A 14,768-nucleotide genomic window follows, 5' to 3' on the forward strand; every position below is an offset into this window, starting at 1 on the left:
TCAATTTGAGTTGCTAGGTAACGGGCTGGACTTGGCTGGGGATGCTAGGTAACGAACAGTGTCTTCTGATTTGTGATGTTACATTCTGGAGGTTTTTGAAACGGCTCATTTTCCAGACACCAAAAAAAACCCATAAACTTATTGCTATAAACGATCTGGGTGAGGTTTTTCAGAACATAGGCTGTGTTTAGCATCAGTAGAAACCCAAATGGAAATTCAAAAAAATGTGGAAAATGTGAATTTTGCACCTTAAGTCCCCTTTAAGTTTGATGAAGAAGTAATAGTTCCACTGGCATTTTATTTCACTTATAACATGTTAATTATGTATTGTTACTAGGGGTGGGCATTTATTGTATTATTTATTAGTTATAGTGAAAAATGTATTATGATAATAATTTTTACTTATTGATGTGTCAATAAATTTCAGTTAATAATGTTAAAACAGGAAGTTCTTTCTAACTAGTTATCCGCAAGTGCTCAATGTTTCCATGACTATCTTTGTTTACACCTGTTTCTGTGAGGTCAATAACTTATAACCCCTACACTGAAAAACCACAACATCTAACTCAACAAGTAACCGTTTAGCTAAAGGCTTGTTTTAGGTCAATAATTCCTTAATATTGAAGAAGTATTTGCTCTAATTGGCAGATTACGTCACTCATAAGACATTTTGCCCATGTCTTGCTAAAAAGTTACTTGTAAGTGTAGCAGTATTATCTGAAATGTTATTTTTGATATTTTCTCCACTGTTTGTTCCAGGAGAGCATCAATAAATGCCAGTAAATTAAAAAATATGGCCAAATACAGTCACTTTGTGTAGGTTAAGTCACACTTACAAACACCATAAACAAAGTGGTATCTTAAAGAAGCTTTTATCATCTTTTTATTATCACAACAGTACCTCAAAATATCACAATTACATTCAAAGTACAAACCACCCAGCACTACATGTTATAAGTGAAGTAATCTGCTAGTGGAACCAGTATGTTTTAATGGTACGGAGGAATTATTGACCTATAACCAGCTCCTATATCTTGCTGAAAAGTTTGTGTCTTATTTCAAGTTCACTGAGATATTTGTACTAGAAAGTAGACAAAGAATACTTGGTAAGATTTTGTGTTTTTACAGTGCTGTAAAAATCTAACCCCTGATAAAGCTTTTTGACGTTTTATGCTCTAAAAGTTGCTTATGTCCCTCACAGGAAAGTCGTATCTATGCTGTTGCGAAGTCCGGGATCAGACTGTCTGATGCATCTTGTTCGGGTCATCCCAGCAGAGGTAGGAACCTTTGAGAGAAACCCTTTGTTTCTCTGTTGTTCTAACTGAAACTGGGAACTTAATTTATTTAAATCTATGTTTTCCAACCATTTTGACCAGCCCTAAGAAATTATTAGAGCTAATTTAATCTGTTACCTGGATTAGAAAAGTGGTGACGTGTTGGGATTGGGAGGCTAATGATTGAAAACGTTGACAGACTCAGGTGTCATCCCTTCAGATCCCTCTCTGCAGGCGTCCTACCCCGCCTTCGTGATGTACACGTCGCTCATCTATAAAAACATGACGGCTCCAGTCTACACCACGCTGAAGGGGGTGAGTGCAGCCCGCTCTGTGCTGATGGGCGGCGGAGCAGAGCGGACTCTAACCAGCTGGTTTGTCCGCAGAAAGCCACCCTGTTGAGCTGCAGCCCGTTCTCCGACGACTCGTCCAGCTCAGACGATTCCTCCAGTTCAGGAGAGGAGGACGGCTCCGTCTGCAGCTCCCACAATTCCTCTGGGTCCAGGAAGGACGGGAGCCCAGGAAGCCCACGCTGCCTCAAGAGAGGTACAGAAAGGGGGATGGGGTCAGAGGTCAAGCTGCTGCCTGAAAGGAGCATCCATCCATCCATCCATTGATCCTTCCATCCTTCCATCCAACCATCCATCCTTCCATCCATCCATTGGTCCTTCCATCCATCCATCCATCCATTCATCCATCCATGCATGCATCTACTTATTCATCCATCCATCCTTCCATCTATCCATTCATCCATCCATCCATTCATCCATCCATTCATTCACCCATTCATCCATCCATCCAACCTTCTATCCATCCATAAATCTATGCATCTATCCACTAATCTAATATTTGTCATGAAACATGAGGTATTTGTAATCAAAGACTCAAAACTTGCTTCAGTTTAAAACATGATCTCAAACATTAAAAATTAAATTCTTTGTTTCCCGTTTGTACATCGTTCCCTCGCTTGTATTTCTTCTGAATGTCCTGCAGCCGTGTCCGTGGCGTCCATGACGTCAGAGAGTGACTATGCCATCCCTCCTGATGCCTATTCCACGGACACAGAGTTCTCCGAACCCGAACAGAAACTCCCCAAGACCTGCAGCTCAGCCAGCTACAACGGCAAGAGTGTGAGCCGCACTTTTCAGCACATAGCCTTAAACTGTACTCAGTGGAGGAAAAATTTACTGCACAATCTAACGCTGACTTCTTGTAGTGCAGTAGGATTTTTTTGAGATGTACTATTGCAAAATGTAGTTTTTAAACTGTTGTGTGTGACAGGAGCCAATGGAGAAGTCAGGCTATCTGCTGAAAATGGTTAAAACGTGGAAGAAGACCTGGAAGAGACGCTGGTTCGTCCTCAAAGATGGAGAACTGCTCTACTATAAGTCACCAGTATGTTACAACCTCAATATTAATATCTTTGACACATATCTTCCTTTGTTAGATGTTTATGGGCCAACGAGTTTAACTAAGAAATTCCCTGTAATTTCTTTATTTTCAAGTCGAGATGCGAAAAACAAGTGAGCATGCTAACAGGACGAACACCAAACAAAAATAACTGAAACAGAAATGTTTAAAAGCAGCAAAAAGTTCTCCAAAAAGTTTACCACTTTTAAAGGGGTCTCAAATATTTTCATTGACTAGTTTTCTGTACATCATCTTCAATCTCCTAAGCCCATTTGGAAGTGTGTAATTGTGTAATAATTGTGGTTAGGACAGGGTTAAACCTGCATTTATTTATTTTTGAAGCAGACCTATGAGCTTTATTTTGAAAGTCTAAGGTAAATCCAGTTTTATAGAAATTTTTTTTGAGCCTTTCACTGAATTTACACTCTATTGTGTTCTATTAGTTTATGGTTGAAAGCCAACCTGCTGGGTTTTAGCAAGCAGAGAGCTAGAAAAGGCTTTTTCACTGGTTGCTATGGTGATTCCTGCTTTTGGCGGGAAAGCTGGAAGTTCTTCAGACAGACAAGCAAGAATTTAAAACTTAGACAGTCAACATGTGACACCTATAAGTAAGAGTGGAAAAATAATCTTGAATCTTAAGAGGCACAGCCTTCTGAGTGCCAGACAGAGACATTTTTATGTGTCTACATTGCTTTATTTAGCAGATATGACGAGTTAAAGAGACCCTTCACTTCCAGTTTTGAGTGGATGTTTCAGAGGAGAAACGGGAAGGTTGGCGTGAACTCACCTTAAGCCTTGTGTACACGAGATGAAAATAGTGTGGGGATGAAGGGAGTTTAAACTGAAAAGGTTTGGAGTATTTTCCAGAGAGTGTGATGTTATTACCCAAAGCTGAACAGGCTGTGGTTAAAATGTAGAAATGTTATGAAATTCAAACTCTGATTGTGTAAAAACCGTAAAAGACATCAACATAAATCCATTCAGATAAAGTTTGACTACTGGTGATTTGTTTAAACTTTGATTATTGTTTCTACTGTAATATATGACTGACAAATGGAGATTCAAAGAAGACTGACTTTCACTTATCTTGGCAAAATCCCATTGGAGATATTTTTTTTTCCTGTCATGAATTTTTAAAATAAATACAACGTATCCCTTCTAGAAATCAAACTTAAATGTTCTCTGGCTTTATCCTTATAAACTGCTTTTCATCAGAAAATGTTTTGTGTGGCTTTTATTTAACCTAATGCGTCCTATTAAACCATCCGTCTATAATCTAGTTAGGAAAACGTGTTATTGGTGTTATGATTATCTTAAATATCTAAAGTTGACTCTTTCTCCAACAGAGCGACGTGATCAGAAAGCCTCAGGGTCAGATCGAAGTGAACGCGAGCAGCAGCATCACTCGTGGAGACGGCAAGCAAGTTCTTCAGGTATTTGAGTTTAAATGAAAGGTTTTAACTTCAGTCCTCAACCACCCCATGTGTTAATGTTTCTGTATTTTATACTCTAGATTATGACGGGGAAGCATGTGTATTATCTGAAAGCGGACTCTCCTAACCTGCTGGAGGAGTGGCTGCACGTCCTGCAGAGTGTCCTGAGGCTGAAAGCTGCCAGTCCTCTGTTCACTCAGCCAGACATCCGTCCCATCATGAAGGGACTTCTCATCAAGGTTCGCAACTATTCACTCACATACTCCCAACACTCTGCATGGAATGAACAAATGAAGGATAAGATTTCATAGCCCTTTAGACTTTTTTATTATCAAATTATATCGTCCTACAACTGCTTCCTGTCCTCTTCTTTGCTGTTTCTGACAGTAGCAACATTTGGTTATTGATCATGTGACTCATGTGATGTGAAAAAAGTGTTTCCATTGCAGTTTTGCAAAATACACCAATTCTGATACGGCCAATTAAATTGACATGTTTCAATTAAAGCCAAAATTTTAAATTGATGACCTACAATTAATAGGGACCCAATTGGAAGTACAAAAGCATGGATGGGTCCGCTTCAAAGTTTGTGTCTGTAATGTAACAAAATGTAAATAAGTTCATGGGATATTAATGCTAATTTGCAAACAAACTTGTGTATTTACCAAATTGTTTGGTTTTATGTTAGATTTTAACATATGTCTCGTAACTCTTCTATTCCAGGTAAAGCACGGCTACTCAAAGCGGGTCTGGTGCGCTCTGATCGGCAAGACGTTGTACTACTTCCGCAGCCAAGAGGACAAGGTTTGCTTCTCCATCACTCGAGATCAGTGGCGTACACAAACGTTTTGGGGGCTTGGGCCTCAAATGGAAAAAAGGGCACCTTGTGGAACACAGGGAACCACCAGCTTAAACATACATATTGGTCTCAGGTTCAATAGGTTGACTTCACATCAGACACTCTCAGATTCACTGCATTTAATCTAACAAGAAAGAAAATCAAGTTGGTGGAAACATTTGTCCTGCACCAATTGACATACCTGCAAAGAAAACACAGCTGCAGACGGCAACAGGAAAGGGGGCGGAGCTGTCAGACAGTGGTTGCTATGGTAACCGCCAACTGTCAAGATCAGTATAACACAACTTATGTAGCAATAAAAAAAAAAAACAGTAGAAACAAAATGAACCAATTTTGACAAATTTGATAACTATAATATGGTTAAGATAAAACTCTGTTTCATAGAAACCAACTTGAATTATGAATAGTTATAGTCTGTCTGATTTATACATTTAATAAACAAAGTATAACAATGCAATAGCCCAGAATATAAATGTAAGAAGTGTAATTTGTACTTCTGCATGTAGCCAGTATGACATACGACAGGAATTATTCCTAGAGTTAGGATTAATGACAGTAAACTACAAGCCCTGACAAAAGATAAATTCTCAATATATTTTTTGTCTAGTTTGTTGTACAAATATCTTTGTATGCTGGAAAACAAAACAAAACAAATCTACAAGAACATTTTTCTCAAGATAGAGGAGCTTTTTTTAAGTAAATAATATCTTAATATTGATTTATAAAAAAAAGCATTGGTTCCACTTGCAGCTGATTTCACATATAACAAGATATTTTTCTGATGTTACAGGTGAAATAATCTGAAACAATCATCATTGAGGAATTATTGACTTAAAACAAGCTGCTATATCATGCTGAAAAGTTACTTTAAGTTAGATTTGTCTTGTTTCAAGTGTAATAAGATATTTTCACTAGAAATTAGACCAAAAAATTTTGTGTTTTTGTAGTTTATCTGTGTATTTACCTGCACAAGACATAAAAACGTGGAAAGGTGTTTTTGTTGTTTGGTGGTCTAACCAAAACTGCGCCTGCTTCCAGTTCCCTCTGGGTCAGATTAAGTTATGGGAGGCCCGGGTCGAGGAGGTGGACGGGTCAAAGGAGTCAGATGACGAGCTGAAAGGATGTGGGCGGAGCTTAGAGCCGGCTCCCTTTACTATCGCCGTCCACCCTCAGGAGCAAAGCCCAACATACTTGCTAATCGAGTCCCGCCATGAAAAGGTCGGCATCTGAAACTCATCAAAATTTAAGTATTTAAATAGTTTGGAATAATATGTGAGCTTATATTCTTAGGATCTTAATATGTGTGTTTTTTTGTTTTTTTTAGGATTCATGGCTGTACCATCTGTCTGTGGCAGCAGGTACCACTGTGGGTAAAGTTGGCACCGAGTTCGAACAACTGGTGGGAAAACTCTTCCAACTGGACGGAGACGCAAGTGAGCAACTTTTATTGAATGGATTTCAAGTGCAAACGCTACAGTCGCAACATCCTGGGCCTGAATGTTGTTTAAATTATGAGCTTTATTTTATCTTAAAGGGGACCCTGTTGCATGTTTTTATACTTCCATTTGGGTCTCTATTGCTTCTGAAAACAGTCCAACCACTTAATAAAACCACCCAGCCGGCTTTTGTCTATAAGTTAATGTTTTTTGTTGTCTGGAAAATGAACTGTTTCAAAAACCTCTCAACAGTTGAGTCACACTGCTCTGTTACCTAGCAACCCCAGCAGAATTCCACCCGTTACTTAGCAACCCAAGCTGAGTTCCAGCACATTTAGTCAACTGGTTTTACCGCTGTATGCGCTGTACAATGGCTGCTGGAAAAGACAAGTGTTTTGTTGTTGACTTACCCTCCAGAAACCACTTCTTGCTGCAAACATGTTGGTTGTGAAGGAGACTCTACTTATGCTTTTCAAAGATGTACAGTTGTCCGTTTGCAGCTATTTTCTCATGCTAGTGTAAATGTGACAAGAGACCAAAAGCAGGAAGTAAAGTGCAGGGCAGGGCAGGGCATTTTGGGTAAAAACAACCAAAACAAACACTAATGTCTTGCGCTAGTGGGAGAAATGATTAGTGTTCTTTGGTCAGACATTTTGGGAAGGAGAAAGTTGCACTCAAAGTCTTCGTCAGATGCATTTATGTTATTTCCTTCTATAGTTCTTGGTGCAGCGCCTCCACAGGTGAGGAGGGGAGCAGGTTTTTTAAAAGCTTTCGTTTATTTCACACAGTGCAACGTGAAGACAAACATCACCAACTGAAAATTTAACAAATGTTGCAATTTTTTCTGCTTGCTCCTCAGATTCTCAGATCTGGAGAAATCCCACGCTGTGTTTCAGGAAGGAGGCGCTCTCTTCTCCTCTCACCACTCTGCCATCACAAGCCCTGCAGACAGAAGCCGTCAAACTCTTCAAGGTACGCCACACACTCCAAAAACACAAAATCCTGCTGGGTAGTTTTTGTCTAGTTTGTAGTGCAAATATCTTAAAACGCTTGAAAGAAGACAAAGCTTTCAAGTAAATTATCAACATAAGAGCTTCTTTTTAGTCAATTATTTCTTGATATTGATGAAAAAGTGTTAGTTTACTGTTTACTAAGTGTACTAAAATATTTGCAGAAACTAGAGCAAAAATAGTTGCTTAGATTTTGTGTTTTTGAAGTGAAAAAAAAGAAAACACTTGGAAGTTAATGATGTACACATTTCTCTGCAAGCTTCACCACCATAAAAACTTTGTTTTCCAACATGTCTGTTGCTCCCAGACCTGTCAGCTTTTCATCAACGTCGCCATCGACGCTCCGGCCATCGACTACCACGTCTCTCTGGCTCAGAGCGCCCTGCAGGTCTGCCTGGCCCATCCAGAGCTTCAGAACGAGTTCTTTTGCCAGCTCATGAAGCAGACCCGCATGAAGCAACCACAAAGCCACGCAGGACCTCTGCAGGTTGGAGCTTTGGCCACAAGATGGCGCCAGTTGCGCACCGATTCTGGCACTCTACTCAACTTAAGCAGGAAATAAAGGAAGCAAATCAAAGCTTTTCAGTTTTTGTTTGTCCGACTGAAACTAAGAGAATTTAACTTTTTCATTGAAAATGTTTAGTGTTGTTGTTTTTGTGCCACTAGAGTCTCTTCTTATCAGTCATCAGCAGGTGGCAGAAGTCATGGAAACCTAATGTTTCAGATTAGATTCCAAAGTATGATAGTGTCACCCAGCAGAACAATAAAAACTCACAGGCAGAATGAATCATCTCCCTTGTGCACATAAAGAACCGGTTAGGTCACACCTACATTCAAGGTTTTCTTCGGATGTTTTGTTCTTATTTCACTAACAAATCCACGACTCAGACTCAGTCATGTGACCCTGCTGAATGTGTAAGGCCTCTGTGTTTTTTTATTTTCGCCTTGCAGGGTTGGCAGTTTCTGGCTCTCTGTGTGGGATTGTTTCTGCCGCGGCATCCTTTCCTCTGGCTGCTCCAGGTTCACCTGAAGAGACACGGAGACTCCAGGTGGGAAAACATCTGAGACTCTGACACGGAGTCGTGAAAAACCACAAACAGAAGACAAAACACAAAATGATTGTTTTACAGGTCCAAACGCAAAGCAAAACATGCAAATTCCAAAACACAAAAACGCAAATACAAAAGAAAAACGCTGCACACAGAAATGTCGCAAAAACAGAAAATAGAATTAATTAGAATCAATTAATTACTAATTAATGATAAATTAAGATTAGCTCAATGATTTTCGTTCTGATCATAATTATTATTTTTTTCCATGGTTTTAGTTGTGTTTTTGTTTTTATTTTTTGGTTGTCATGTTTTATTTTGGGTTCTTAAAATCTCTTCCAGTTCCAGTGTGGAGGCTCTTTCCTCAAAAAGTCAATTTATTTCAGGAACCTTATCACTAAATACCTTGTAAAGATTTATTGCACACAGATTCATGTTTCAAAGTATTTATTTCTGTTAATTATGATGAATTTCCATGAAAATATGACATTTAAAATTTTAATATTTAATCAGATCAATATTTAAAAAGAAACAAAACCCAGAAATGTGGGTTTATTTAATACCTGCTTAAAGGTTTTTATTTTCCAAAGATTCTTTAAAATCTGCCAAATGAGATTCATCTGGGCATATTTTCTACTTTATTAAATGACTGTAATCATTGCTCTGGTTGAATACAGCCATTTTGAATGTTCACTTGTTGTATTTTAATGTTGAGGAAATTACATATTGACGCAAAGTTCCTCATGAAGTCAAACAATATAAGTTCTGCTCCCGTCAGCTGTGCTTGGTTTCCCTTTCTTGTGCTTCCTTTTAATGATTAACTGGCAGAACCAAACAATGATTCGGTTTTAAATGGTTCCCTTCTCATTCTTCACTGTTTATTCACTCAAATGTCAAATGTTTTGGACTCCTTTTCCATCCAAAATGCCTGCAAAATTAGTAAAAATTGGGGGAATAAATGGAGTGATCCAAAATGTGTATGTCAAAACTCTAAAAAGGCGTAATGTTAGGTTGGTTCATTCGTTATTTAACCTTCTTCTATCAACATAGGTTTGTTTTCCATCAACTGAGTTCAACATACAGCAAGCAAAAAAGCCCCAGATTGTAGAATAGAATAGAAATATTTTATTGTCCCTGAGTGAGGAGATTCAAGTGTAAAGTAACAGGAAGGCTGAAGCATGAAGAGTTACATAAATTTAAAAATCTAAACAAAAATAAGGATGAGAGACTGTTCAGTAAGGTCAAATTTCCAACATAAAAATAATACAGCACAGTTATTAAAAATAACATACCGGTACTCATATTCAAAGAAATGTCCAACCGACTCGAACCGAAGAAAGTCATTAAAAAAATTCTGTGTCTATTAGGGCCACGCTAAGATAATAAAAACAAGAAAATTATGAGAATAAAGCCATACAGGAATGAAGTTGAGATAATCCAATTATAAAATAATAGTATTATGAGTATAATGTCATAATATTACAAATTTATTTTAGTAATTCTATTACTTTATTCTCATATTAGGACTTCTCAAAATATTCTGATTTAATCTCATGTTATTAGAACTTTATTCTTGTATTATTATTACGACTATTTTTTTAAATTACTTTATGGCTTTTTCTTGTAATATTACAATGTTATTCTTGCAATATTGTGACATCTTAAAAAAGAGTCAGAGTTTTTGCTTAAGAAGAATTTATCTCCCTCCCAGGACCGAGGTGGGAAAGTATGCCATCTACTGCCAGCGCTCTCTGGAGCGGACCCAGCAGAGGGGCGAGCGGCAGGCCCGGCCGTCCCGAATGGAGATTCTGTCCATCCTGCTGAGGAATCCGTATCACCACTCTCTGCCTTTCAGCGTCCCCGTCCACTTCCTCAACAACACCTATCAGGTAGGAGCACCAGAGTGTTTGGTTCACTTTCTGGGCTCAAAAACTCTGGCTAGCAACAACCGCCGCCAATCAAGGTTCCACTTATATCACTCACTAGGTATGAAGCCATCCATCCATCCGTCCGTCCGTCCCTCCATCCATTTATCCAACCATCAGTTCATCCATCCTTCCATCCGTTCATCCATCCATCCATCCATCCTTCCATCAATCCATCCATCCTTATATCACTCACTAGGTCTGAAGCTAGTGAGTGATATAAACTCACCAGCTTGTTGTTTATTCCACTTTGTGTTCCATTGACCTTATATTCCTAAAAGGTCAATGGACCTTATAGAAAGGTCATATTGAAGGTTGAAGTGAAACTTACATTTAGCATAATTTATAGTATGTGAAAAAGCTAAGTTCATAAGTTCCTTTCCTGAGACGAGAACTTTTTCCAAAGTTCAGGAACCGACGTCTCTCTGTGTTTTCCAAACCTCTTTTCTATCATCTGTCTTGTCGTTCCTTCTTGTCTGATTAGGTGGTGAGCTTTGATGCTTCAACAACTGTGGACGAGTTCCAGAGTCGCCTCAACCAGGACACAGGGATGAGGAAAACCGGACTTTCCGGCTTCAGCCTGTACACAGACGATCCCACCGGACGAGAACTGGAGCACTGCCTGTCAGGAGGCATCAAGGTTTGTCTTTCAATCGCAGGACGAGTCTGGCTTCCTCCGGCTTAGCACCACAATACATTCAGGATCTGCTGTTGTTGTAAGAAACTTTCAGAAAACTGCAAAACAGCAGAAACACTGAGATCCTTTAAATCAAAACTAAAAAAAAAACAAATTCACCAAACTCACTAGGGTGCATCCTTATCCACCCCCCGACTGGAATCCACAAGAATCGTTAGTGGGCGTGGCCTAATTTCTCTACAGCGCCCCTAGAATATTTTAAATGCTCACCTACAAGCCATGCTTTAGCCCAGAATTATAAAACTTGGTACACATGTGTATCTTGTCAGGACCTACAAAATAGTCTCTTGGAGTTGTGCTCTAAACACAACAGGAAGTCGGCCATTTTGGATCAAATCTGTCCTTTTCTCATTTTTATGGACGTCGTGTCTGATCAAACTCGTCCTACAGTTTTTCTGATAGACTTCACAATCACTCAGCACACTCTTGAGGCATTGAAGGTCAAAAGTTATCAAAGGATTTCTCGTACATCAAAACATGTGGGTGTGGCTAAATGTCAAACTTTGACTAGTCGCCATGAAACATCAAGATGCAATAAGTTCCACATGCAAGATCACAGCTGCATCAGACTTCATATGTGTCACTACAAACCAGTCCTGATCACATTGTCATGGTCAGTTGATGTCATCACCTTAGCCCCGCCCACTTCTGACAGGAAGTCACCTGTTTTTTTCTACTGTATATCTTACTTTTACTCTATGATTCATACGAGTTTAATCCTGTGCCATCTGACATAAAATGACATGATGATGAACTCTGTCAATGCTGGCTGCTGGCTGAACCGTGTGGGCGTGGCCAAAAGGTGAATTTCAATCCCTCGCCATAACCATACGGTCGTCTCTAAATCACACATGCATCATCTGATTTGCACCAAACTGGATATGTATGACCTTTGTTCACCTCTAAAGAGCCCAATAGCATAAAATTATAATTGGACTCCACTGCGCCCCCTGGGTCAATCCATCTGCTATACAGTATCTCATTGCTACATCAGCCAAATCTGCAAAGCACCTTGAAAATGCTATGCAAATAAATTAGATTGTCTGGTTTAACATGCTAACACTGGGCTGTATGGGATTTTTGTTGGCAGATTTGTGACATTCTCTCCAAATGGGAGCAGGCGTCCAAAGAGCAGCACTCTGGGAAGTCTGAAAACACCAGAACCTTTCGTCTTACCTACAAGAACAGGTGCTATGTTTTATTCCTCAGTTCTTCTTTGCTGTGATGTGAAAAATTAAGAATATTTATTAGTAATTTTCTAATCTTTCTGCATTTTCCCTCGCCAGGCTGTACTTCTCTCACCAGATGAGGGGCGAGTCGGAGAGGGAGAGGTTGCTGCTAGCTTACCAGACCAATGAAGCCATCGTAGCCGGACACTTTCCCGTCAACAAGGAACTGGCTCTGGAAATGGCAGCGCTGCTCGCCCAGGTCCGATAAAAAGCTCTCTCCCGTCGGTTTTAAACTCAGATCAAAACTTAAAATTGGGATCTGCAATTAAAAATAATTTTCAAATTTTCTAGGTATCAGTCAGAAAAAATAGAACATAGTTTAATCAATTTTGAATAATTAAATCAGGATTTAGATCAGTCTTACTTTAAAAATACTTGCTGGATTTAGCCAAATGTATTAAATTAATCCTAAGCAGATTTGGGTAGAGCAAGACTGCTTTTGAATAAAAGCACCGTACAATCCTTTGTAAAGTGCTGTTTTTTATTATTTCATTCAATAAAATATTTTTTATTGTGAAAAGGAATTAAATTGTTTATTTACATATTTTAAAGTATTTCTAATATTGTAAGAAATATGTTTAAATGGTAAAAGAAAAAAATTTGCCCATTTTTATCCAATTAATCAATTAATTGCCAGAATAATCAATAGAATAATAAAATAATCATTAGCTGCAGCAGGTTGTGACTTTCTACAAGCTTTTAACCTAAAGTGCAAAAAAATAAAATTTACTTTTGTTTATTTTGTTAGACAAATATTTCTTTTTTTCTAATAAGCATAGCAGATATTCTGCCCATGCAGTAAAACATTTAAGACTTTTAAGTTTTTATCAATGCCGGTTTGAAAGTGTAACAACCTGCTGTGTTTGTTCTCGTTTTCAGGTGGAGTTTGGAGATTCTGAACGGTCCTTGTTTGCACCTGGATTGGCCCAAAGTAAATCCAATCAGAGCTTAAAACAAGTGTTGGACAGATTCTACCCTAAACATTACCGCAGAACTGCATCTGAGGAGCAGCAAAGGTAAATAAATATAAACAGTTTGCTTTTCGTCCTTGTATACGCTCTCAGATCTGATTTTAAGGCCTTATGATGATATTTGTGCCGTTTTAGGCAACTGGTGCAGCGTCTGTCGGCCCGCTGGGCCTCCCTCAAGGGGCGCGGCTCATCCGAGTGTGTCCGGATCTACCTGACTGTCGCCAGGAAATGGCCGTTTTTTGGTGCTAAGCTGTTTCGGGCAGAGGTGAGGGAAGCTGTCTGAGAGGCAAATGTAGCTTTGCCAAGTGTGGGTCGAGATTGAGCTGTCAGGCTTCACATTTGGATCTAGAACGGAAGCCAATCCATTTCCAGAACCTGAAAAACAGGCCAGCATCATCACCCCTCCTCCGCTGTGGTTGACAGTTGGTATGAGGTGTTTGTGCTGACACACCTTGGTTGGTTTGACTCCAAACAGCATGCCGAGTCACCCTGTTTCAGAGTAATCTGAAACAATTAATCAAATTAATTGTGATTAATCAGATCAATCATGATTAATCAATTATTTAAATAATCGTCAACTAATTAATCAATCGATTAATCATTAACTGGAGTATACACACTCTAAAAATGGCCGTTTGCTGAAAGAACAACATGTTCAGAGCAGTAATTAAGCCAAAACTGTTTAAAAAAATGTATAATTTTGCATTTAAAATGAAAAACCTTCACTGTCTGTAAATATGTTCTTCCCTACACTCTTCAATTGGCATTTTTAGATTCCCCCTGTTCAAATTCTATTAAAAAAATCTGCTATTAAGCACCTTTTGCTATCTAATTATTAATCAGTTAATCATAAAAATAATAAACAGATCAAATGTGTGGGTATACAAGTAAATTAATCATTACTTACATACCCACACATTTGTAAATATTTCCATTTTCAGACTGCCACTCCCTCCCCTGAGTCGGGTCAGAGTGTTTGGCTGGCGGTGCATGAAGATGGGATCAGCGTTCTGGAGCACAATTCGATCGTAAGTTGCTCTTCTGGAACAGACATGCAGTCATAAACACTTTGGTTTACAGTCGGCTCACTGCCTCCGTTGCCCTATCATTGAAAACATAAAACCTTCGTGTGCTCTGAGGTCCGCTCAGAGACTGGTGTCGGTAACGGTTTGACCTGTGTGTCACCAGAAACTGCTGGTGACCCATCCCTACAAGAACCTGATGACGTTTGGAGGCTGCAAGGAGGACTTCATGCTGGTGGTGGGCCAAAACATCGGCAAGGACAAACCTACTGAGAAGCATCTGTTTGTGATGGACGCCTCCAAAGTGAGCAATAATTTATTGGAATGATCTTACCACATGAGAATCTGCCTATCACCTGATTTTTAGCTGAAATACTTGAAAGAAAATGGAGCTTGTAAAGCTAAGATACCTTGAAACAATGCTGTTTGGCGGCAGTAAAGCAGCCAATCCTG

The 14,768-nt window shown here is 39.1% G+C and overlaps 1 protein-coding gene across 7 annotated transcripts in view; it reads left to right on the top strand.

Moving 5' to 3' along the window:
* plekhh2 (pleckstrin homology domain containing, family H (with MyTH4 domain) member 2) overlaps positions 1–14,768 on the top strand; it is a 42,499-nt gene that overhangs the window by 15,565 nt on the left and 12,166 nt on the right. For all 7 annotated transcript variants that reach the window (XR_006372511.1, XR_006372514.1, XR_006372516.1 and 4 more), the window contains 21 exons: positions 1,202–1,277; positions 1,495–1,589; positions 1,661–1,820; positions 2,268–2,404; positions 2,556–2,669; positions 4,031–4,117; positions 4,198–4,356; positions 4,841–4,921; positions 6,015–6,194; positions 6,301–6,409; positions 7,272–7,384; positions 7,730–7,909; positions 8,374–8,471; positions 10,183–10,360; positions 10,881–11,036; positions 12,184–12,281; positions 12,380–12,521; positions 13,202–13,338; positions 13,429–13,558; positions 14,235–14,321; positions 14,482–14,619. Coding sequence is in view for 1 of the 7 variants with exons in the window: in XM_044135843.1 (XP_043991778.1) it covers positions 1,202–1,277; positions 1,495–1,589; positions 1,661–1,820; positions 2,268–2,404; positions 2,556–2,669; positions 4,031–4,117; positions 4,198–4,356; positions 4,841–4,921; positions 6,015–6,194; positions 6,301–6,409; positions 7,272–7,384; positions 7,730–7,909; positions 8,374–8,471; positions 10,183–10,360; positions 10,881–11,036; positions 12,184–12,281; positions 12,380–12,521; positions 13,202–13,338; positions 13,429–13,558; positions 14,235–14,321; positions 14,482–14,619 (2,655 nt within the window). In the remaining 6 variants the exon portion in view is untranslated. The remainder of the gene's footprint in view (positions 1–1,201; positions 1,278–1,494; positions 1,590–1,660; positions 1,821–2,267; positions 2,405–2,555; positions 2,670–4,030; positions 4,118–4,197; positions 4,357–4,840; positions 4,922–6,014; positions 6,195–6,300; positions 6,410–7,271; positions 7,385–7,729; positions 7,910–8,373; positions 8,472–10,182; positions 10,361–10,880; positions 11,037–12,183; positions 12,282–12,379; positions 12,522–13,201; positions 13,339–13,428; positions 13,559–14,234; positions 14,322–14,481; positions 14,620–14,768) is intronic.

This window comes from Gambusia affinis, linkage group LG13 (genome assembly GCF_019740435.1).
Source record: "Gambusia affinis linkage group LG13, SWU_Gaff_1.0, whole genome shotgun sequence".
Classification (NCBI taxonomy): Eukaryota; Metazoa; Chordata; class Actinopteri; order Cyprinodontiformes; family Poeciliidae; genus Gambusia; species Gambusia affinis.